The 25,439-nt window shown below is 43.0% G+C and overlaps 1 protein-coding gene across 2 annotated transcripts in view; it reads left to right on the top strand.

Annotated features, from left to right (window-relative positions):
- Window positions 1-25,439, top strand: part of snx25 (sorting nexin 25) — a 55,815-nt gene that overhangs the window by 22,103 nt on the left and 8,273 nt on the right. For both annotated transcript variants that reach the window (XR_004202992.1, XM_020502100.2), the window contains exons 6-16: window positions 924-994; window positions 2,164-2,354; window positions 8,560-8,691; window positions 8,858-9,133; window positions 10,004-10,168; window positions 12,508-12,639; window positions 18,453-18,593; window positions 18,911-19,024; window positions 19,844-20,005; window positions 20,349-20,466; window positions 20,822-20,888. Coding sequence is in view for 1 of the 2 variants with exons in the window: in XM_020502100.2 (XP_020357689.1) it covers window positions 924-994; window positions 2,164-2,354; window positions 8,560-8,691; window positions 8,858-9,133; window positions 10,004-10,168; window positions 12,508-12,639; window positions 18,453-18,593; window positions 18,911-19,024; window positions 19,844-20,005; window positions 20,349-20,466; window positions 20,822-20,888 (1,569 nt within the window). In the remaining variant the exon portion in view is untranslated. The remainder of the gene's footprint in view (window positions 1-923; window positions 995-2,163; window positions 2,355-8,559; window positions 8,692-8,857; window positions 9,134-10,003; window positions 10,169-12,507; window positions 12,640-18,452; window positions 18,594-18,910; window positions 19,025-19,843; window positions 20,006-20,348; window positions 20,467-20,821; window positions 20,889-25,439) is intronic.

Genomic DNA, 25,439 nt, shown 5'->3' with positions numbered 1-25,439 from the left:
TTGCTCTGTTATGCAATATCATCTGTGGAACCTTTTATATAGACAGATGTAGAAACAGATGAAGGATGATCAATAGAAACAGGTTGCACCTAAGCTCAATTTTGAGTCTCATAGCAAAGGGAATGATGTAAATAAGGTATTTCTAAAAACCTGTTTTTACTTTGTCTTTATGGGGTATTGTGCTCAGATTGAGAAGTTTTATTTCATCAATTTTAGAATAAAGCCGTAACGTAACAAAATGTAGAAAAAGTCCAGGGGTCTGAATACTTTCCGAATGCACTGTATGTATGAAGCACTGTATGTCTAATGCTCTATGTAATGTTAGTGACGTGTTGCATGCGTGTCTGCGTCAGTCTTAAGATTACTTGCTGTATGACGCAAATATTATTTCCTGATGGATATAATGGTTATCATCCCAATCATATCTACCCATAGCCAAGGTCACATGGCCTTGAACTACCATCAGCATTACTTGTAGTTGACTGCAATGAGGTAATTACATGCAAACCAGTCTGTCTGTGAGAGTGCCAGAGGGAGGCCCTGCCATCTATGGTGCCCTGCCATCTATTGCATTTATTTGACGTCTCTGGTCATTTGAGGCGAGGCAGTGAGAACGCAAAATGATTGCAGTTGCTTGGAGTCATTGTTTCATTGGCACTTTTTAATGGCTTATTTCACCAGTAATTGGGATGTGAAATTCAAACTAAATGTTCTCTGCACCACCATGGCTTTCCTACCTTCTGATACTTAACCATAAATGACATACATCTAACTATTGTGGCGGGTGGCTCTTTGGGCAGGCTAACAGGATGATGTCCTGTTTTCAATTATACTAATGGCATGTTAGTCCAGCTGAAACAACTCCTTTTTGTTCTTCCCATCTCTTCTCCCTTCCTAACTTCTTCCTCTCGCTCCTTTTGTAGGTACCAGATCGTGGTGGAGATCATTCAGGCCACCACCATCAGCAGCCTCCCCCAGCTGAAGAAACAGAAAGGTAGGCCATGAACAACAACTCCACTGTCTCTAGTGAACAACCTTTAGCTACAGGCTGTGCTCTTGACACTTTGTGAATACGGTCTAGAGTAGGAGTGCTGATCTAGGATCAGGTCTCCCCCTGTCCATGTAATCTTATTTAATGTGAACTAAAAAGGAAAACTGATTCTAGATCAGCACTCTTACTCTGAGATGCTTTATGCGTACGGGTCCAGGTCTATAACAGCTCTGACGTCAATGGAGTTTGATGTTGCATCTATGACTAAGAGCTATGATTGACAGCTGGGCAGTTACCAAGGTGTCGGCACAGTGATTACCCAGAGAAATTAACCGGAAATTTCCTATGAGGCGAAGGGTCTTTATGAGCCAGTGAATACATTAAAATGTTTCTCTCTCAGCAAGCTGCAACACTTTAATATTCTCTCTTTCTCAGCGAGCTGCGATGGGCAGTGGACTGGAAACTGACAGACTGGAAGCTAAATGTCATTCACTGATCTCTCACACAGCAGAAAGGAGAGGCTGCAGTTGTCAGTCTTCACCTTTTCTCAGATGAATTGAGCGATATGATTCAGAGAAAGAGGGGGGATGATTTGTATGTGATGAATGAGAAAGACATTGTGGCAACTCCAATGTGAGCTAAAAGCTGTTCACTTGATCCTCTGTCTCACCCCATCTGCCTCCCAGCCAGGATTTCATTACCTCTGTACAGGGGGGAAATTGAGTTATGTTTGTAGGAGGGCAGATGATGTTTCCTCCACAACGTAGTGCATCATGTTCTCATTCACCCTCCTCTAGTCCATCCAGAGACGTCATGTTGAAAATAGATGTAACATGAGTTGTTTGAATCATCCTAACACAGTAATGGGGATGGTGTGGAACTCAATAGAGTCAATTTGTCTGAAGGATTCATGTCCCATCTCCTGTCTGAGACCTGCAGGGTTCTCTTGTTCTCTCTGTCTGAGGGAGCTAGTTTTATTGGTCTCAATACAAGGTTGATAAAGAATCTCTTCTCTCATCACTATTTGAAGGGCTGTGCCTTTGTCCTTGGTGTTCACCTTGATTAACCTATCAAATATTTGGATTAAAGCATCTGTGGCCTCGGTGTTATTTAACTGATCAACCGTATATTTTAAATATACTAAGATGTCTTCCGACAACTCGTCCCTACAGACAGTAAAGGGAAGGAGACTGCAGCCATGAAGGCCGACCTGCTCAGAGCACGCAACATGAAGCGCTACATCAACCAGCTGACTGTGGCCAAGAAGCAGTGTGAAAAACGCATCCGTCTCCTGGGGGGCCCCAACTACGAACAGCAGGAGGAGGGCTGCACGGACGAGGGAGAGGGGCCCCAGAGTCAGAGGGTATGACTATACACACACACACACTGCCCAGTGTTGATGTTTGGCTGGGGTTTATGTCAGTCTGTCTGCAGTCCCTCTGCTCTAAACCTTCTAAATAAATAAAAAATATATATTCTCAAATTATATTGCTACATGTGCCGAATACATGGTGAAATGCTTACTTACAAGCCCTTTAACCAACAGTGCAGTTAAGAAAATATTTGCAGTAGCAGAGAGAACAGTCTGACGGGTGGCTAGAGTCTTTGGCAATTTTTAGGGTCTTCTGACACTGCCTGGTATAAAGGTCCTGGATGGCAGGAAGCTTGGCCACAGTGATGTACTGAGCCGTATGCTCTACCCTCTGTATCGCCTTGCGGACGGATGCCGAGCAGTTGCCATACCAGGCGGTGACGCAACCATTTAGGATGCTATCGATGGTGCAGCTGTAGGACAGCATTCTCATGTATGTGTTCCTTTTGTCCAGGTGGGAAAGGATAGTGTGGAGTGCAATAGAGATTGTGTCATCTGTGGATCTGTTCTTGTGGTATGCTAATTGGAGTGGGTCTAGGGTTTTTGTGTTGATGTGAGCCATCACCAGCCTTTCAAAGCATTTCATGGCTACAGAAGTGACTGTTACAGGTGGGTTGTCATTTAAGCAGGTTACCTTGGTGTTCTTGGGCACGGGGACTATGGTGGTCTGCTTGAATCATGTTGTTATTACAGACTCAGTCAGGGACAGGTTGAAAATGTCAGTGAAGACACTTGCCAGTTGGTCAGCGCATGCTTGGAGTACACATCCTGGTAATCCCTCTAAACCAGGGGTGTCAAACTCATTCCATGTAGTGTCCGCTGGTCTTAATTTTTTAAACTTTCAATTAAGAACTCGTCAACCAGGTCTGGGGAGTTCCTTACTAATCAAGTACAAGGGAGGAGCGAAAACCTGCAGACAATCGGCCCTCCGAGGAATGAGTTTGACACGTGCTCTAAACCCTCTAAACTCTGACAAAGTGCCAGTAGCAGATTAAATCCTGTTTTATTACACGGCAGAACAGCCAAGACGGCAGAACAGCCATGTGTTTGTTTGACAGTGTAATATCTACAGCACACACATGCACTGAGCCCTTTGGCATTTCACAGTGAGTGCTGTGTTGACATACCCGGAGGTTCCCTTTAGAGTATAATTACAGCAGGGAGAGGAAGACCTTATTGCCTCCCATTACATTAGTTCATATTGTAACTGTATTTGAGTGTCATTAAACATTCCTTTGACTCCTCTGCAGTCCCAGATGTCTGAGCTTTAATGAATGTGGGCCTGGCATTCCCTTATCTGGAGTTCAGTAACTGATCGGATGGGGCTCTGGTCAAAGTAGTGCACTATGTAGAAAATGGGGTGCTATTTGGGATGCAGTCTGTGTCAGCCCACCCTGAACACCCTGTTGGAACATTGGCCCATTAGTCCCGTAACGGCATGATGGCTGAGCTCTCAATGTTTTTGATGAGCACAGTGTCTGTATCTGGCAGTGATAAATAACCTCAGGTCTCCTCACCACACTGAATAGTGCTCTACTCTGTACATTTTTGTTGTCACCTTTAAATTGGCTGGCTAACCTTCAAATCAATGGCATTTATTGACTGCCACCCTATTCTGATTCAGAGGGGTTGAGTTAAATGTGGAAGACACATTTCAGTTGAATGCATTGTTGTACAACTGACTAGGTATCCCCCTTTCTCTATTCCCTATATAGTGGACTACTTTTGACCATAGCCCTGTGTTTAAAGGTAGTGACCTGCCATTTGGGATGCACAGTCTGCTGTTCTTTGGGGCCAGTATACAGGCTTCCTATGGTCATGAAAACCCTGGAAAAGTCATGACATTTTACAATTGTGTTTTCCAACTGTCAGTTCCAACCCTCAGTTTATTTTAAGAATTTGTTAATGTAATTTATTTAGGCACAGTTTAAAAAATATATTTTATCAATCAAATAAAAATCTACATATCAGCCAGGATCGAAATGACGCTTTAGTGCATGTGTGTTTACGCGCATCACTTGCATGTGTGCACAACGAGTGGGACGTTTCTCAAGGACAGAGACGGCAGCAGGTAGGCCTAGCCTGTAAAATATGATAGAGAACAAACTAATAACTAATTAGGTAGCCAATTCAAAACATATTGTACCCTGTAGTTAACTGTTTAGCTATTATTATCATGTTTTTGTCATATCCCCAAAAACCTTCCACAGACACTCGCGACTAAGGCCATACAAAGTTGATGAACATTTGTGAATGATTCTTATGATTCTTTTCAATGGTTCTTTTTGACGAAACAAAGGATTCACTTCGCCGTTGTATTAGATAGGATTCGGTTCATCGAATCATGCGAACAGTAATTTTAGGGGAGTTCTTTTTATGTATCCTTTTGAATTATGTCACTTCAACTTGTTTTGTAGTCGATTTAGGCATCCAATGTAAGGGACATTGCAACACAATACATTGCTAGTCAGCCTGCAAGTAAACGCATCTAAGGACTAAGGTAGCACATAATACACATTTAATAAAACGTTTTATTTAACCTTTATTTAACTAGGCAAGTCGGTTAAGAACACATTCTTATTTACAATGACAGCCTACCAAAAAGCCTCCTGCGGGGATGGGGCCTGGGATATATATAAGTACTTTTTAATACAATATAAATATAGAATAAAACACATCACAACAAGAGACAACACTACATAGAGACCTAAGACGACAACATAGCAAGGCAGCTACACATGACAACACAGCATGGTAGCAACATAACAACAACATGGTAGCAACACAACATGGTAGCAGAACTTAACATGGTACAAACCAGTATTGGACATAGACAACAGCACAAATGTCAAGAAGGTAGAGACAACAATACACCACCCATAGCAGTCACAACTGTCTGTAAGAGTGTCCATGATTGAGTTTTTGAATGGAGATTGAGATAAAATTGTCCAGTTTGAGTGTTTGTTGCAGCTCGTTCTAGCTGTAGCGAACTGAAAAGAGGAGCGACCCAGGAATGTTTGTGCTTTGGGGACCTTTAACAGAATGTGACTGGCAGAACGGGTGTTATATGTGGAGGATGAGGGCTGCAGTAGATCTCTCCAGATATGGGGGAGTGAGGCCTAAGAGGGTTTTATAAATAAGCATCAACCAGTGGGTCTTGCGACGGGTTTATAGAGGAGTATAGAGTGCAGTGATGTGTCCTATAAGGAGCATTGGTGGCAAATCTGATGGCCGCATGGTAAAGAACATCTAGCCGCTCGAGAGCACCCTTACCTGCTGATTTATACACTGCTCAAAAAAATAAAGGGAACACTAAAATAACACATCCTAGATCTGAATGAATGAAATATTCTTATTAAATACTTTTTTCTTTACATGGTTGAATGTGCTGACAACAAAATCACACAAATTATCAATGGAAATCAAATTTATCAACCCATGGAGGTCTGGATTTGGTGTCACACTCAAAATTTAAGTGGAAAACCACACTACAGGCTGATCCAACTTTGATGTAATGTCCTTAAAACAAGTCAAAATGAGGCTCAGTAGTGTGTGTGGCCTCCACGTGACTCTATGACCTCCCTACAACGCCTGGGCATGCTCCTGATGAGGTGGCGGATGGTCTCCTGAGGGATCTCCTCCCAGACCTGGACTAAAGGATTCGCCAACTCCTGGACAGTCTGTGGTGCAATGTGGCGTTGGTGGTTGGAGCGAGACATGATGTCCCAGATGTGCTCAATTGGATTCGGGTCTGGGGAACGGGCGGGCCAGTTCATAGCATCAATGCCTTCCTCTTGCAGGAACTGCTGAACTGCTGAGGTCTAGCATTGTCTTGCATTAGGAGGAACCCAGGGCCAACCGCACCAGCATATGGTCTCACAAGGGGTCTGAGGATCTCATCTCGGTACCTAATGGCAGTCAGGCTACCTCTGGCGAGCACACTGTGCGGCCCCCCCAAAGAAATGCCACCCCACACCATGACTGACCCACCGCCAAACCGGTCATGCTGGAGGATGTTGCAGGCAGCAGAACGCTCTCCACCGCGTCTCCAGACTCTGTCACGTCTGTCACATGTGCTCAGTGTGAAGCTGCTTTCATCTGTGAAGAGCACAGGGTGCCAGTGGCGAATTTGCCAATCTTGGTGTTCTCTGGCAAATGCCAAACGTCCTGCACGGTGTTGGGCTGTAAGCACAACCCCCACCTGTGGACGTCGGGCCCTCATACCACCCTCATGGAGTCTGTTTCTGACCGGTTGAGCAGACACATGCACATTTGTGGCCTGCTGGAGGTCATTTTGCAGGGCTCTGACAGTGCTCCTCCTGCTCCTCCTTGCACAAAGGCGGATGTAGCGGTCCTGCTGCTGGGTTGTTGCCCTCTTACGACCTCCATGTCTGCTGATGTACTGGCCTGTCCAAAACATCAGCCAGGAAGCATAGGAACTGAGAAGTGGTCTGTGGTCCCCACCTGCAGAACCACTCCTTTTATTGGGGGTGTCTTGCTAATTGTCTATAATTTCCACCTGTTGTCTTCCTTTTGCACAACAGCATATGAAATTTATTGTCAATCAGTGTTGCTTCCTAAGTGGACAGTTTGATTTCACAGAAGTGTGATTGACTTGGAGTTACATTGTGTTGTTTAAGTGTTCCCTTTATTTTTTTGAGCAGTGTAAATGATGTCTGCATAATCTAGCATGGGTAGGATGGTCATCTGAATAAGGGGTAGTTTGGCATCTGGGGGGAAAGAGGACCGATTACGATAGAGGAAACCAAGTGTAGATTTGTGCTGAGAGAAGCACAGTGTACCATCTAGCCATACTCCCAAGTACTTGTATGAGGTGATGACCTCAATCTCTAAACTCTCAGAGCTAGTAATAACACCTGTGGGGAGAGGGGCATTCTTCTTACCAAACCACATGACCTTTTGTTTTCGAGGTGTTCAGAACAGGGTTAAGGGTAGAGAAAGCTTGTTGGACACTAAGAAAGCTTTGTTGTAGAGCATTTAACACAAAATTCGGGGAGATGCCAGCTGAGTAGAAGACTATCATCTGCATATAAATGGATGAGAGAGCTTCCTACTGCCTGAGCTATGTTGTTGTGATTTGAGAAGAGCGTGGGGCCTAGGGTTGAGCCTTTGGGTACTCCCTTGGTGACAGGCAGTGGCTGAGACAGCAGATTTTCTGAGTTTATACACTGCACTCTTTGAGAGCGGTAGTTAGCAAACCAGGCCAAAGACCCCTCGGAGACACCAATACTCCTTAGCTGGCCCAAAATAATGGAATGGTCTTCCGAATCAAAAGTTTTGGCCAAGCCAATAAATGGTCAGACAGTGACACATTCTTCCCTGCATTTTGCAGGGGCGGCAGGGTAGCTTAGTGGTTAGTGTTGGACTAGTTGCAAGTTCAAACCCCCGAGCTGACAAGGTACAAATCTGTCGTTCTGCCCCTGAACAGGCAGTTAACCCACTGTTCCTAGGCCGTCATTGAAAATAAGAATTTGTTCTTAACTGACTTGCCTGGTTAAATAAAATTTAATCAGTTTCTATTGGACAACTTCAGGTATGTTTATCCCTGTTTCACTCCGTTTGAGAAACACACTTTTGTAGCAGCCACGTTGGATTCTTTTTTGCATCTACACACACTCTCCTCACCTTGTCCCTTCACTTGTGGACTTCAAATAATGAAAATGTCTCTTGCTTCTCCTTCATTTTGAGAAAAAATGAATTTGTTCAAAGCTGTTTTTTTTCTCTGAGACAACTACTCACCACATTTAATGCGCTACAGTGCTAGCTAGCTGTAGCTTATGCTTTTCAGTACTAGATTCATTCTCTTATCCTTTTATTGGCTGGACAACATGTCAGTTCTTGCTGCAAGAGCTCTGATAGGTTGGAGGACGTACACCGGAAGTTGTCATAATGACTAAGTCTATGGAAGGGGGTGAGAACCATGAGCCTCCTAGTTTTTTTTTTATTGAAGTCAATGTACCCAGAGGAGGATGAAAGCTAGCTGACCTCTGGCTACACCATGGTGCTACTCTACTGAGTGCTGTTGCAGCCACTGTAGACCATCATTGCAAAATAGTGTGTTTAAATCAATTATTTGGTGACAAGATTATATTTAGTGTTTTATCTAAAATGTTTGAGCAGGGCTGGTATCAAAAGCCGTTATGCAAACCCCCTGTGTTCTGTCTGTTCCCTGTAGATCCTCCAATTTGAAGAGATCATGTCTAACCCAGGGTTCCGGGAGCACTTCCGTGTCTACATGGAGCGAGTGGACAAAAGGGCTCTCATCAGCTTCTGGGAGCTAGTGGAGATGCTCAAGACTGCCAACAAGGTAAAGTTGTCACATCCTCCAAAAGCAAACGTTACTAACACTGGCTTAACGACTGACATCGTGTAAAATATCTCCGACAGGTAACATTACGCTGAGACTTGTGGTGAAACTGAACTGTCTTTTAAAGCTGAAAACCCAGTGCACATCCTGACTCGTTTTTTCCCAGAACGAGGTTCCCCAGCTGGTGGGGGAGATCTACCAGAACTTCTTTGTGGAGAGCAGGGAGATCCCGGTGGAGAAAGCCCTGTACAAGGAGATCCAGCAGACCCTGGTGGGGAACAAGGGCACGGACGTGTTCCACCGGATCCAGGGAGATGTGTATGAGACCATGAAGGAGCGCTACTACCCGTCCTTCCTGGTCTCTGACCTCTACGAGAGGCTCATCAGGAGAGAGGAGCAGCAGTGCAGCTCCCAGTCCAGCAGCGAGGACAAGGACGAAGGGGTAAGCTGGGAAGGGGACATGCACTGCAGATGTTCACATACCAGCCAGCATGTGCTACAGTGTTGTCCGTAGAGTACCACAGTACGAGTCATAACCATAAAACCTAGCAGTCAAACAGGGAAATGGTTCTAATAATTTTTTGCACCATGAATGTTTCCTGTAGGGAATTTGAGAAACACTTAAAATAAGGGTTGTGTTTCACGTAGGCTTACCCTGGCGTGGCGTTTTGATAACCGTGTTAATCTCTCTAGGACAAAGTGACTTATCAATACATTCACATGTATTCACCTCCCAGAAATGCTAATGTGGCTATCATAAAGAACTACAAATGCCATAATGATCTGGACGAGACTGCTGAATTGAGGCAAAGTTTTAAAATATCTGGATTAACTATCTAATGTTAGCTAAATTTAGTAATGAATAAATTGGGAACATTTCTTTAAATGGACAATTCTGTGAACTATCTTGTGCAATTTTTAAATGGACACACTACCTGTTAGCAAAGGTGTCAGCTAGAGATGATGTGCAGGGACTTGTAGTCTTACATAATGTCTACTTTGCTAATTTGCATTTTCGAATTTGAGAGTATACAGGTATACTATACTAATAAGTCACCTTGTCCGAGAGAGATTTACACGGTTATCAAAACGTCACGCCAGAGTAAACCTTCACGAAACACAGCCCTTATTTTAACTGTAAAATCGCCTATGGGAAGAAATTGTGCTGGATAAACAATTGGAACCATTTCCCTGTTTGACTGCTAGGTTTTCTGGGTGTTATGACACCTCCACTGTGGGGCTCTATTAGTATTGTGGCAAGTTAATCCACGTTTGTATTATCACCATCATCTAAACCTCCACCTCTGCACAGCTCCAGGTTCTGGAGGGAGGGGAGGAGGCGCTGGACGAAGGCACTAAAGGCATCAATGAGCAGGCCAGCTACGCTGTCAACAAGCTGCGCCAGCTCTACGACAAGCTGGAGTACAAACGTCAGGCCCTGGGCTCCATCCAAAATGCCCCCAAGCCAGACAAAAAGGTTTCCCACTACACCGTTCAGCTGCTATTGTTTCAATGCATGGCTAGTGTGTTTTTATGAACACTGATATTGAGTGTACCCTCAAGGTTGCATCCTCTATTTATGCTTACTTGACGAATACAAAAGCCCATCATTGACTGTGCTGCTGTCATTTATCTGCAGGCCAAGCACACCTTTTCTACCTCTGTCTGTCTGTGTGTTGGCATTCATAAAGAACCCATTCATTTTTCCCTGAAAGAATGTCTGCCCCTACCTGTAATACAAGCAGCCCTTGAAAACTGACATTGATTGAACAGCCACCTTGAAATCAAAATGTATTTGTCACATACTTCATTAACAACAGGTGTGGACTAACAGTGAAATGCTTACTTACGGGTCCATCCCAACAATGCAGAGATGGATTTTTTTTTTTTTTTTAATATTTATTGTATCAAATCAAACTTTATTTGCCACATGCCCCGAATACAGCAAGCGTAGACTTTACCATGAAATGCTTACTTACAAGCCCTTAACCAACAGTGCCGTTCAAGAGGAAGAACATATTTACCAAGTAGGCAAAAGTAACACAATAAGAATAACCATAACGAAGCTAAATACAGGGTGCACCGGTACCAAGTCAGTGTGTAGGGGTACAGGCTAGTTGAGGTAATCTGTACATGTCGGTGGGGACGAAGTAACTATGCATAGGTAACAAACAGCGAGTAGCAGCAGTGTACGAGAGAGGGGGGGTGTCAATTTAAATTGTCCGGTGGTGAATTTTATGAATTGTTCAGCAGTCTAATGGCTTGGAGGTAGAAGCTGTTGAGGAGCCTATTGGTCCTAGACTTGGCGCTCTGGTACTGCTTGCCGACTTGGGTGACTGGAGTCTGACAATTTTATTGGGCTTTCCTCTGACACCCCCTATTATATAGATCCTGGATGGCAGGAAGCTTGGCCTCAGTGATGTACTGGGTCGTTCGCACTACCCTCTGAAGTGCCTTACGGTCAGATGCCGAGCTGTTGCCATACCAGGCGGTGATGCAACCAGTCAGGATGCTCTCGATGGTGCAGCTGTAGAACCTTTTGAGGATCTGGTGGCCCATGCCAAATCTTTTCAGTCTCCTGATGGGGAAAAGGTTTTGTCTTGCCCTCTTCACTGTCTTGGTGTGTTTGGACCATGAAAGTTCGTTGGTGATGTGGACACCAAGGGACTTAACTCTCGACCCACTCCACTACAGACCCGTCGATGTTAATGGAAGCCTGTTCAACCTGCCTTTTCCTGTAGTCCACGATCAGCTCCTTTGTCTTGCTCACATTGAGGGAGAAGTTGTTTTCCTGGCACCACACAGCCACTATTCTGACCTCCTCCCTATAGGCCATCTCATCGTTGTCGGTGATCAGGCCTACAACTGTTTCGTCAGTAAACTTAATGATGGTGTTGGAGTCGTGTTTGGCCACGCAGTCGTGGGTCAACAGGGAGTACAGGAGGGGACTAAGTACATACCCCTGAGTGGCCCCAATAGTAAATATCAGCGTGTCAGACGTGTTGTCTACTCTTTCCACCTGAGGGCAGCCCGTCAGGAAGTCCAGGATCCAGTTGGAGAGGGAGGTGTTTAGTCCCAGAATCCTTAGCTTAGTGATGGGCTTCGTGGGCACTATGATGTTGGAACGCTGAGCTGTAGTCAATGAACAGCATTCTCACATAGGTGTTCCTTTTGTCCAGGTGAGAAAGGGCAGTGTGGAGTGCGATTGAGATTGCGGATCTGTTGGGGTGATATGTGAATTGTAGTGCGTCCATGGTGTCCAGGAGGATGCTGTTGATGTGAGCCATGACCAGCCTTTCAAAGCACTTCATGGCTACTGACGTGAGTGCCATGGGCGGTTATCATTTAGGCAGGTTACCTTTGCTTCCTTGGGCATAGGGACTATGGTGGTCTGCTTGAAACATGTAGGTATTAGACTCGGTCAGGGAGAGGTTGAGAGCGTTATCACACAGTCATCCAGAACAGCTGGTGCTTTCATGCTTGCCTCAAAACGAGCATAAAAGGCATTTAGCTCGTCTGGTAGACTCGCGTCACTGGGCAACTCGAGTTTGGGTTTCCCTTTTGTAGTCCATAATAGTTTGCAAGCCCTGCCTCATCCGATGAGCGTCAGAGCCGGTGTAGTAGGATTTAATCTTAATCCTGTATTGACGCTTTGCTTGTATGATGGTCCGTCTGAGGGCATAGCGGGATTTCTTATAAGCGTCCGGATTAGTCTCCCGCTCCTTGGTACTGTGTATGAGACACAGTTGGTACTCTGTCTGGGTTAGAGCCATCTTTTGACCTGTGTGTGTGTGCGCGCGCGCTGTCCTCTCTCAGATTGTGTGTAAACTGAAGGAGGAGATTGGGGCCATGGAGAAGGAGCACAGTGACCTGCAGCTGCACATCTCCCGCACAGACTGGTGGTGTGAGAACTTGGGCTCCTGGAGGGCCCTCATCACAACAGCTGAGGTGAGTGAGACAAACACACACACAGCACCATCCCAACTCTTAGTCATTGACTGTGTTCCAGTGATATGACAGCAGCGCAGCAGTGAGCTCTCTAGTCTCCTGTGTCCAGGGCTCCAGTACCTCTGGCCAAACTCGAAACAGATTAAACCATGATCTGAGAGCAACGAGCCAGAGAGAAACGATAGCATCTACACCTTCCGGAACCTTTATTACACACAGCACTAATAACAGAGCTTCTGTCTAGTCTAGATGGATGAGAGAGAGGTAGGAGTTCAGACTGAGGTAGAAAATACAAAACTGAAAGGAAGGATAAAATGGTCCCAGTCATCATTTATATGGTGTTATTGATTGGACTACAGATGTAGGATCTTAATTTGATCATCCAGTTGCAGAAAGAACTGTCCTGCATTGCAGGAAATGTAAAGCATTTAGTGTATTTGAGGTTTAAAAAGGCTTCTGAAGTTTTAACATTTCCACTATCATTTGAGACTTGATTTTTCCCTTAAGGAAAAATATATGAACCCGTACAAAAATCTCCAAATTATATTATTTTTCACATTACCTGTTGCCACAAGATTATTTTCACGCTGTAACAAACTGGCTCAAATATAAGATCCTACATCTGTACATTGTATGAGACGAGATCGCCTTTTATCTCCTTCAAATCACATTTTATTTCTCACATGGGCCGAATACAACAGGTATACAACAACCTTACCGTGAAACACTGAACCAACAATGCAATTTTAAGGAAGTGAGAAACATTTCCTAAAAGGAAAAATGGCAACACAATAAAATAACAATGACGAGGCTATATACAATTTAAGCTGTTCGGGTATGTGGAAGGACGAGGGCCTCATTTGCATATTACTCCTCACGCTTCATTTAGTCTGGGAGACACACTTTGATTAATGCTTTGTCTGTTAATTGGCTGTGAAATGTCTAAACACAGGAGGACGGAAAGGACACCACTCTCCAAAGTTCACTCTGCACAATCTCCCTCCAAGGCCTAATGCTATGCTGCTAAGCTAATAGCCATGTCGGATTCTGCTCAGCCAAAAGCAAATTTGTGTTTGTAGTGATGTTCAATTAAGCATGGTAGTATTGTCTCCAATTCTTCATTATGGTAATGAGCTAATCAGCCAACCTTTTAAAGATGTCCTTTAGTCAGAGTTAATTTGTTCTCATCATTGGAGTGTTTTCTTAGCATACCCTCATTGATACAGTATATCTTAATTTGCCACATACAGATGTCGACCTTACAGTAAAATGCTTACTTACAAGCCCTTAACCAACAATGCAGTTTTTTTTTTAAATACAGAAATAATTAAGAATAAGAAATAAAAGTAACAAATAATTAAAGAGCAGCAGTAAAATAACAATAGCGAGGCTATATACAGAGGGTACCGGTTACTCGAGGTAATATGTACATGTAGGTAGAGTTATTAAAGTGACTATGCATAGATAATAACAGAGTAGTATACTAATTGATACAGTGACTGTTTTTTAGGGATGGGAATTGCCTGGGACTTCAAGATACAACATTATCACCATACTTAGGTGCCGATACGATATGTATTGCGATTGTCCCGAAGGTGTGGGGGCGGCAGGTAACCTAGTCACCAAGCCGGAAAGGTGGAAAAATCTGCCGTTCTGCCCTTGAGAAAGGCAGTTAGTCCCCAAAAACTCCTCCCTATCTCTGATTCAGAGGGGTTGGGTTAAATGCGAAAGATACATTTGGGTTGAATGCATTGTTGTGCAACTGACTAGCTATTCCCTTTCCCTTCACTGTTCAATTTGTATTGACAACTGACTAGCTATTCCCTTTCCCTTCACTGTTCAATTTGTATTGACAACTGACTAGCTATTCCCTTTCCCTTCACTGTTCAATTTGTATTGACAACTGACTAGCTATTCCCTTTCCCTTCACTGTTCAATTTGTATTGACAACTGACTAGCTATTCCCTTTCCCTTCACTGTTCAATTTGTATTGACAACTGACTAGCTATTCCCTTTCCCTTCACTGTTCAATTTGTATTGACAACTGACTAGCTATTCCCTTTCCCTTCACTGTTCAATTTGTATTGACAACTGACTAGCTATTCCCTTTCCCTTCACTGTTCAATTTGTATTGACAACTGACTAGCTATTCCCTTTCCCTTCACTGTTCAATTTGTATTGACAACTGACTAGCTATTCCCTTTCCCTTCACTGTTCAATTTGTATTGACAACTGACTAGCTATTCCCTTTCCCTTCACTGTTCAATTTGTATTGACAACTGACTAGCTATTCCCTTTCCCTTCACTGTTCAATTTGTATTGACAACTGACTAGCTATTCCCTTTCCCTTCACTGTTCAATTTGTATTGACAACTGACTAGCTATTCCCTTTCCCTTCACTGTTCAATTTGTATTGACAACTGACTAGCTATTCCCTTTCCCTTCACTGTTCAATTTGTATTGACAACTGACTAGCTATTCCCTTTCCCTTCACTGTTCAATTTGTATTGACAACTGACTAGCTATTCCCTTTCCCTTCACTGTTCAATTTGTATTGACAACTGACTAGCTATTCCCTTTCCCTTCACTGTTCAATTTGTATTGACAACTGACTAGCTATTCCCTTTCCCTTCACTGTTCAATTTGTATTGACAACTGACTAGCTATTCCCTTTCCCTTCACTGTTCAATATGTATTGACAACTGACTAGCTATTCCCTTTCCCTTCACTGTTCAATTTGTATTGCGATTTGATACTGCTATTTCTAGTTCCAAACATGGTGCTCACTATAGGTTGTCTGCAGAGAGACGAGATCCATGATAAAAACAAGTTTTGATCGTCATCCAAAAACATGACAGACATAAAATCTTCAGCTGTGAGTGATGGGGGGAAATCTGCCCCAGCTACAATTATTTGAATAACTCAATAGCTGTTTTGTGCATAAAGGTGAGGACTAAAGTGTCTGATTGGGAATGTTCAAATCTGACATCTATGTGACAGTGTATGGAAATGGTGTTTCTTGGCTGGGCATCAGTTAAACTGCAGTACCGAAGCAAAATTGTGGGAACTTATAGACCAGAACCCTGGCCACTTGGTTCAGACGAATACATCTCAGAGAGGCCCAGCTCATGAGTTCCATGAGCAGAAGATTTTAATTTAGAATGGAAAATGTAATGTTTATGCAACAGATGTTGGTGCATCGAACCGACTCACATCGATTCGTTCTCTAATCAAATCACATCTCTCCGAATCGTTTCAAACTAAAACGTATCGTTCCTGTATTGGAGCCCATGTTTCTAGATACTTTTCGAATTGTCTTGAAAGGGAAAGATGCACATCCCTAGAACACTGGTTCCCAACCTTTGTTGAACCGTGACAAACCTCGATGTGATAAAAGATTCTGCCACAAATGTATTTAGTGCAATTTTAATTTATTTTTTACCTTTTTATTTAACTAGACAAGTCAATTGACTTCTTCGGGATCGGTGTCCCTTTCTCGGGACGGTTGAGCTAACATAGGCTAATGCGATTAGCATGAGGTTGTAAGTAACAAGAAAATCTCCCAGGACACAGACATATCTGATATTGGCAGAAAGCTTAAATTATTGTTAATCTAACTGCACTGTCCAATTTACAGTAGCTATTACAGTGAAATAATACCATGCTATTGTTTGAGGAGAGTGCACAATTTTGGTCATGAAAAGTTATTAATAAACAAATTAGGGACATTTGGGCAGTCTTGATACAATTTGTTTTACAGAAATGCAATGGTTTATTGAATCAGTCTAAAACTTTGCATATACACTGATGCCATCTAGTGGTCAATCTCAATTGCACCTGGGCTGGAATAATACATTATGGCCTTTCTCTTGCATTTCAAAGATAATGGTACAAAAAAAATGCAAAAGAACGGTATTTTTAAAAATGTGTTTAATCTTTTCCCAGATCTATTGTGTTCTACTACATTCCTTTCACATTTCCATAAACTTAAGTGTTTCCTTTCAAATGGTACCAAGAATATGCATATCCTTGCTTCAGTGCCCGAGCTACAGGCAGTTAGATTTGGGTATATCGTTTTAGGCGAAAATTGAAAAAAATTGTCTAATCCTTATTAAGAGCATCCCGCAAATATCCAAAGAAAGAAAAACATAAAATAGGTCTTACTTTTGAACGGAAAGGTCTAGAAATAAGCGGTTTTCTACAAAGGTGGAACCACAGAGTGGAAGCCACTCTGTTTGTTTCTATGGCAGAGGCTGGGGTACTGCTAACACTAATCCGATTTGCCTGTGCTAATGGTGAAGTAAAATGATACAAATGACTTTACTCGTGATGCGCACCCCTCAAATGTAACAGCCGGAGCGCACCTGACTTGAAGCAACCATCCAGATGTAACCATGTGCCATTCAATGTATTATTTGATTTTCTTTCTGCACGGGTGTTTCTAAGTCAACCCAGCACACTGGTTGAAAAACCACTGCCCTAGAGAACAAGCTATAGTATGGAAAATACCGGAGTTTTGGCTTAGGTACAGCCGACTAACGCTACCTAGCAAAAAGTCTTGATTTTTTCCTACGTTTCGTTCGGTTAGACTTTCTCTAAAATGGATTACATGTTTCTTTTCTCATCAATCTATATACAATACCCCAATAATGACAAAGCGAAAACATGTTTTTATACATTTTTGCTAATGTATTCAAAATAAAAAACATCTATTCAGACCGTTTACTATGAGACTCGGGAATTGAATACCGGGGCATCCTGTTTCCATTGATCATCCTTCATGTTTCTACAACTTGATTGGAGTCCACCTGTGGTAAATTCTATTGGATTGCACATGATTTGGAAAGGCACACAACTGTCTGTATAAAGTCCCACAGTTGACAGTGCACGTCAGAGCTAAAATCAAGCCATGAGCCCCCCCCACCCGCCCCCAACATAAATAAAAAAAGCACCGTCCTGCACTAACTCATTTTTATTCCAACATTTGGAACGACACTAATAAAGAATCATAACATTTAAAGCGTGTATGTATGTATGTGTATATATAATACACATATACACAAAAAAAAACAAGACCCATAAATATCAAAAAGTGATATTTTTCTCCCATCAGTACACCTTGCTCTCATCCTACTGTAACCATTGGCCATTGTCTTGGAATTATTCTTACCAAAAGATAGACTTTTAGATTTCTGTAATTATTGCAATAACGGAGCATTAACGGTCACTCAATGGTGATTGTTAAGAGCCCAACGAGCAGAATTGGGTTACAACTTATATAAGTACATCCTCCTGAGTCTTCATGACAAACAACAAATGTGTGGGTTGGCTCTAGAGGTGAATTTTTGTATGTCAGAAAGGAGTAACCCCCCAGCCAGATTGCATTTGCTGTGAAGACTGTTCTAATTGTATAGGATCCAGGGTTTGGCCCCAAAGACAAGGTTCTTCTTATCAGCTGTCCGTACCGGAGACATCTCCTCCCTGGTACACAAACACCAACTCATTCTTTGGAGTGCAGGCTGTAGGTTTTTTCACCAAGACATCCTAAATCAATTGCCAGCGCCAAGTCCCAGAGGTCCAACTCCACAGATGAGAGAGAGAGAGAGTACTGAGAAACCTTATTCGATGCATAAACCGTATTAAAACACAATCTTGTCATTTTCTACCATACCACACTCTCTGACCACTTGGTCTCACCCTACTGTAGCCATTGACTATACTCTCTGACCATGTTCTAACTCTGTGTCCACAACTCATTCTTTGCAGTGAAATAAAGGGAAATGATTCCCTCTGTGTCCCCTATCCCCCACCAGGCAGTAGAGGAGAATGGAGAGCAGATGCCTTGCTACTGCGTCTCAGTGAGCCTGCTGGAGGGAGACGACTCTAAGAACAGCCGCTGGAGTGTCACCAGGAAGCTCATAGAGTTCCAGGCCCTGCACCGAAAACTGACTGAGGTAAAGGATCCTCCATGCTAATGTTTTTGCCTGCCTAGCTAGCGTCTCTGACTCACCCTCTGTCTGCCCCCCAACAACAGCCTTTTAATTACCACAGTCCTGCACTGCTACATCACAGCCGTTTGTTTCAAATATCACTGCCTGCCATCTGATAATCACCCTAACAATGCTTCCACCGGCCGGTTGCCATGGAGATGGAGTGAGTCACCATGCCACTGCATTTCATGAGGTGCTACAAACAACGAGACTTGAAGACTGAAACATAACTCCTCTTGTTCTCTCTCTCTCCTCTCTTTGATTTTATATTCTTTATGCAGTGTTTCCCTACCTTGAAAAAAGTCCAGCTTCCCTCCGTCAGTAAACTGCCATTCAAGTCAATTGACCAAAAATTCCTTGAAAAGTCCAAAAACCAGCTCAACAGCTTTTTACAAGTAAGTCACTCTCTGCCAACACGGTTCAACCACACATCATAGTGAAAACGTCACTCAAATCAGTGTTTTGTTTATGTGGAAGGCATTTCTCAGTATCGGTCTCCTAAGGACATCATTTTTCAGAACAGGAGATGTAATTTGAGTTGATGATGTCACATATAGCTACCATTGGGAGCTCAGGTAGTTTGTTTCCTCATTTCAAAATGTTTCTGTCTGATAGGAAATGAATTTGTATTATTGGAGTGGCTCGTTCCTGCTGTTCTCATGGCATGTCGATTGGCCATCAGGATTTCAAGCTAGGCTCTTTCAATGTGGGGAGAAAAAAAATGAAAAATGAGACACAACCACAATGTATTAAGTTTGGAGATGAGAGTCAAAGTTTGAGATTAAATTGAGCACATTCTTTACAAGCTTTTACAACAATGTTAGTTATGATGGAAAGCTTTACTATTACGAGAATGATGAGGATTTTGTTTGTTTGCCTCATTGATTTGCACTCGTCAGGTTCCATAGTTATTAGCATCGACTGTGTCTCAAATGGCACCCTATTCCCAATATATAGTTTTTAAGCGCTGTTTGCATTGAACATGCCATACAAATCAACATTTTCATTCATTATATTGAGAGTGCCTTGTTCTGGTCCTCCTTTCTTTTTGATGACCAATATAGTGCACTACTTTTGCCCAGAGCCTTTGGGAATCTATGCCTTTTGGGATGTAGCCCAGACTCCAACTCTGTCCCTGCTAGGGCCCTATGGGATAGGGTGTCAATTGGGACACAGCTAGTCTAATCTGCAGCTGTTTTCTCCACCATGTATAGAAAATGCTGACAGACGAGCGGATGTGTCAGAGTGAGGCGCTCTATGCCTTCCTCAGCCCCTCCCCAGAGCACCTGAAGGTCATGGACATCCACAAGAAATCCTCCTTCTCCCTGGCCTCCTTCCTGGAGAGACTGTCTGGAGACTTCTTCTCACACACCGAGGTTAGTAAGCACCATCACATCAGGAGACCTGGCTGGCTGGGGTGGTGGGACTAATATGTATCGTATGTGGGGCGGCAGGGTAGCCTAGTGGTTAGAGCGTTGGACTAGTAACCGAAAGGTTGCAAGTTCTAATCCCCGAGCTGACAAGGTACAAATCTGTCGTTCTGCCCCTGAACAGGCAGTTAACCCACTGTTCCTAGGCCGTCATTGAAAATAAGAATTTGTTCTTTAACTGACTTGCCTAGTAAAATAAAGGTTAAAAAAATGTATGTCTATAAACATGTCTATCCTTTTAGTCTTTCTCACAGAGACACATACACACTAACTCCTTTTTCCCCAACAGGAGGAGGCGGAGGATGACAGTGACCTATCTGACTATGGAGACGAGGCTGATGGGAAGAAAGACGCTCTGGCTGAACCCTGCTTCATGCTCATAGGAGAGATCTTTGAGCTCAGAGGAAGTGAGTGGAACCTCTACACTATGGTTGCATCCCAAATGACACCCTATCCCCTTTTGTAGTGCACTATTTTTGAGAGGGTCCTGGTCTAAAGCAGTGCACTATAAAAGGAATAGGGTGCCATTTGGGGGACACTACACTGTCATTTTCACCTCAGTAGACTGAGTGTGTGGTGTGTGTATGTTATGTCTGTGTTCTTTAAATCAAATGAATTGTTCAAAGCAATTTTGAAAGGGATAGATTATATCCTTTGTTGTTATTGGAAACTAACTTTGTTAATGGATCTGTTATTTAATCTAGTCACCTCTTGCTATCAGCCTGGCACTCTGTGATATTGTTTGTCTTCCTTTATTCTCAGTGTTTAAATGGGTACGAAAAACTCTAATTGCACTAGTTCAAGTCACGTTTGGAAGGACCATAAACAAGTAAGCATCACTCTCTTTTTATGAAAATGTTTTATCAGATTTCTGCTCTTATATCCTGCCAGTGTGTGAAGCAAAGAGTACACGCAGATCTGGGAAGGGGCCAGGTTTATTAAGGTCTATATCAGCGGTCCCCAACCTTTTTTGTCCCATGGACAGGTCTCATGTAGACACAATTTTCCCGGACCGGCCGTCGGAATATCAATTAGGCCTAGAAGTTTTTGTATAGCCGCTTTTTCATAACATTTTAGTTTAAGTAGAAACATAAAAACAAAGTGCATATTTTTCTCTAATCATATAATAAAAACATTGTAACTCACCAGTGGGAGCCCTGAGCTTGTTTCCCAGCAACAAGATGGTCCCATCTAGGGATGATGGGAGACAGTGACATGTTCCGTATGTCCAGTCTACTCTGTAATTTTTGTTTTTGTTGCCATCATTGCGAAAACCCCGCTTCGCAGAGATCGGTTGTTGGAAATGGAAGGAACATTGTCCTTTTGTGTCTCTCAGGATATTCAGCCTGGATTTTAATCCAGAAGGTCGGCAGAGATGAAGTTATCTCAAACATACTTTTAAGGCCACCGTCATTTACAACCTCAAGGATTTGATCTACTTCCTGCACGGACATGGACAATTCATCTGGGACATTCACGAATGGGTTGCGGATCCATTCCTTCACACTTCGTGGGTCTTTTGCGGTTGGGAAGTAACGCTCAAACTCCATTGACTAGGTGATCTCGCACCAGCTGGGAGAAAGACGTCTCTGTCTCCCAAAATCCCCACTAATGTTTGGAACGTTTCAAATATGCCCCTGTCCGCTCGCCGTCCCCACAGTTCCAGTTTGTCTTTGAATGCAGCCACTTTATCTGCCAACTTCAAGACAGTTTTCATTCTCCCCTGAAGTGACCGATTGAGTTCATTGAGCAGGTTGAATACGTCGCACAGGTAAGCGAGTTTTGCGATCCATTCCTTGTCATTGAAATTTGCTGCCAGTGGTGACTTAATCTCTGCAGCGGCTCTCGTAACTTGAACACTCTGTCAAGCGATCTCCCCCTGCCATCTGACTTCTGTGTATATGATAAGGCGTTTGTGCTCTGCGTCTATTTCCTCACAAAGCTGTCCAAACAGATGCGAGTTAAGGGCGTGTGCTTTGATGTTATTTGATAACTTTAAAACTTCATTCAGTACGACGTTAAATTCAGGTGCCATTTTTCGGCTAGCCAGCATTTCTCTGTGAATGACACAGGGCGTAGACTCACGTTCAGGCGCAACCTCTTTTTTTAATTATGTTTTTTATTTTACCTTTATTTAACCAGGCAAGTCCGTTAAGAACATATTCTTATTTTCAATGACGGCCTAGGAACAGTGGGTTAACTGCCTGTTCAGGGGCAGAACGACAGATTTGTACCTTGTCAGCTCGGGGATATGAACTTGCAACCTTTCGGTTACTAGTCCAATGCTCTAACCACTAGGCTACCCTGCCGCCCCAGGGTAGCCTTTTAACCCAGGTAGCCTAGGCTACCCGTTGCAAGTGCAAGTGAGTCTGACCCTTTAACCAGGGTAGCCTAGGTAGCCTTTAACCCGGGTAGTGAAACCAGACAGCCTTCCAGCCATGGCAGCATCCCCGTCTGTGTGTACGCAACACAGAATGACCAATCAAATTTTCCTGACTTGCACAGTCGTGGTCAAAAGTGTTGAGAATGACACACCAATTAATTTTCAGTCTGCTGCCTCAGTTTGTATGATGGCAATTTGCATATACTCCAGAATGTTATGAAGAGTGATCAGATGAATTGCAATTAATTGCAAAGTCCCCCTTTGCCATGCAAATGAACTGAATCCCCCAAAAAACATTTCCACTGTATTTTAGCCCTGCCACAAAAGGACCAGCTGACATCATGTCAGTGACTCTCTCGTTAACCTCTCTAGGGGGTGTGGGACGCTACCGTCCCACCTGGCCAACATCCAGTGAAATTGCAGAGTGACAAATTCAAAATACAGAAATACTCATTATAAAAATTAATGAAACATACAAGTGTTATACATCGGTTTAAAGATTAACTTCTTGTTTATCCAACCACGGTGTCAGATTTCAACAATATTTTATAGCAAAAGCAAACCATGTGATTATTTGAGTACGGCGCCCAGCATACAAAAGTCAGAAATAGCGATACAATTAATCGCTTACCTTTTATGATCTTCATATGGTTGCACTCACAAAACTCCCAGTTACCCAATAAATGTTTGTTTTGTTCGATCAAGTCCCTCTTTATATCCAAAAAACTCTGTTTTGTTTGCCCGTTTTGTTCAGTAAAACACTGTCTCAAACTACATCCGGTGATATTGCAGAGCGTGAAACAGAAATTCTCATAATAAACATGCATAAAAGATACAAATGTTATACACCAGCTTAAAGAAACTTCTTGTTAATCCAACTGCTGTGTCAGAATTCAAAAAGGCTTTACGGCAAAAGCAAACCATGCGATTATCTGAGAACAGCGCCAAGCAGCAAAATCATTACAAACAGTTTGCAGCCAAGAGGAGTAACAAAAGTCAGAAATGGCGTTAAAATGTATCACTTACCTTTGATCTTCATAAGTTTGCACTCCGAAGACTCCATGTTACGCAAAAAAAATGTTTTGTTCGATAGTCTCTTTATATTCAAAAACCTCCGTTTTGTTGGTGCGTTTTGTTCAGTAATACATTGGAACAAAGCGCAGTCGCAACGGACAGACGAAAAATCGGGGAAAAAAGTACCATAAATGTTCATAGAAACATGTCAAACGATGTTTATAATCAATCCTCAGGTTGTTTTTGTCATAAATAATCGATCATATTTCAACCGGACAAAAGCTTCATCAATAGAAAAGGAGAAACAAAGGCGCGCTCCCAGTCACACGCTGGACTCATGTCTGGAAATTTCCACTGTCCACTCATTGAAAGTGCTTTTCCTCCCTAATTTTTCAGAGTTAAAGCCTGAAACAATGCCTAAAGACTGACCACATGTTGAGGAAGCCATAGTGATCGTGAACTGTCTCATAAGTCTTTGTATGGTGGATAGGCTTTCAATGGAAAAGCGACGTTTCAAAATAATAGCACTTCCTTGGATGGAGTTCTGTTATACTCACAGACATTATTTTAACAGTTTTGGAAACTTTAGTGTTTTCTATCCAAATCTACCAATTATATGCATATCCTAGCTTCTGGACCTGAGTAGCAGGTAGTTTACATTTAGTTTACATTGGGCATGCTTTTCATCCAAAATTCTGAATGCTGCCCCCTACCCTAGTGAGGTTAACACAGGTGTGAGTGTGTGCCGCCCCGAATAAAGAATGGTACCAACACATCCTCCGAGAGCAACTTCTCCCAACCATCCAGGAACAGTTTGGTGACGAACAATGCCTTTACCAGCATGATGGAGCACCTTGCCATAAGGCAAAAGTGATAACTAAGTGGCTCGGGGAACAAAACATCAATTCTTTGGGTCCATGGCCAGGAAACTCCCCAGACCTTAATCCCATTGAGAACTTGTGGTCAATCCTCAAGAGGCGGGTGGACAAACAAAACCCAACCAATTCTGACAAACTCCAAGCATTGATTATGCAAGAATGGGCTGCCATCAGTCAGGATGTGGCCCAGAAGTTAATTGACAGCATGCCAGGGCGGATTGCAGAGGTCTTGAAAAAGAAGAGTCAACACTGCAAATATTGACTCTTTGCATCAACTTCATGTAATTGTCAATAAAAGCCTTTGACACTTATGAAATGCTTGTAATTATACTTCAGTATTCCATAGTAACATCTGGCAAAAATATCTAAAGACACTGAAGCAGCAAACTTTGGAAATTAATATTTGTGTCATTCTCAAAACTTTTGGCCACGACTGTAATCATCCAAAGACTTGAATAGTTCTGTGGCCGTTGTTAGTCGGTAGGGACAGCACACACAACGTATCCTCATGCACAACATCCTGAAATGTATATTGCACATAAACAAGCAGTATTGCCTTGTTGTCAACATCGGTAGGTTTGTCAACCTGGATTGCATACCACAGTGACTCGTTAAGCTTCTCTAACAATTGTGCCTCAACGTCCTCCTCTATTTCATCAATTTGCCTAGTGACGGTGGTAGCCGAAAAAGGAACCTGCTATCTTTTTAGCTGCAGCATCTCCTGAGAGTTCACGGCAAATGTCCTTAGCAGGAGATAGAATCATCAACTCGCCAAGAGTGAAAGGCTTCTTGGCCTTAGCAATACAGCTTGCCACGAAGTATGATGCTCTCGGTGCAGCCACGTTTGTTGACGTGGCTTTCAAGACTTGCTTCTGTCGTTCTTGTTCACGTTTTCTTCGCTCAAAGAATTCAACAGGTATTTTATTTGGCCGATTTAAAAAAATATATATATATATATATATTTATCTTTTCCGTGCTGCCCGGTAGTGAATGTGCCGGTCCGCAGCCCGGTTTTTGGGGAACGCTGGTGTATATGACAGCGAGTGGTATTGTACTAAAACACCCCAGCTATCTGTAGAGCGAGAGCTCATCGGTTGGTGAGTGA

Source organism: Oncorhynchus kisutch, linkage group LG15, assembly GCF_002021735.2.
Source record: "Oncorhynchus kisutch isolate 150728-3 linkage group LG15, Okis_V2, whole genome shotgun sequence".
In the NCBI taxonomy this organism is placed as follows: Eukaryota; Metazoa; Chordata; class Actinopteri; order Salmoniformes; family Salmonidae; genus Oncorhynchus; species Oncorhynchus kisutch.
Note: the sequence above shows the minus strand (reverse complement) of the source record. Positions and strands in the feature narration are given on the sequence as shown.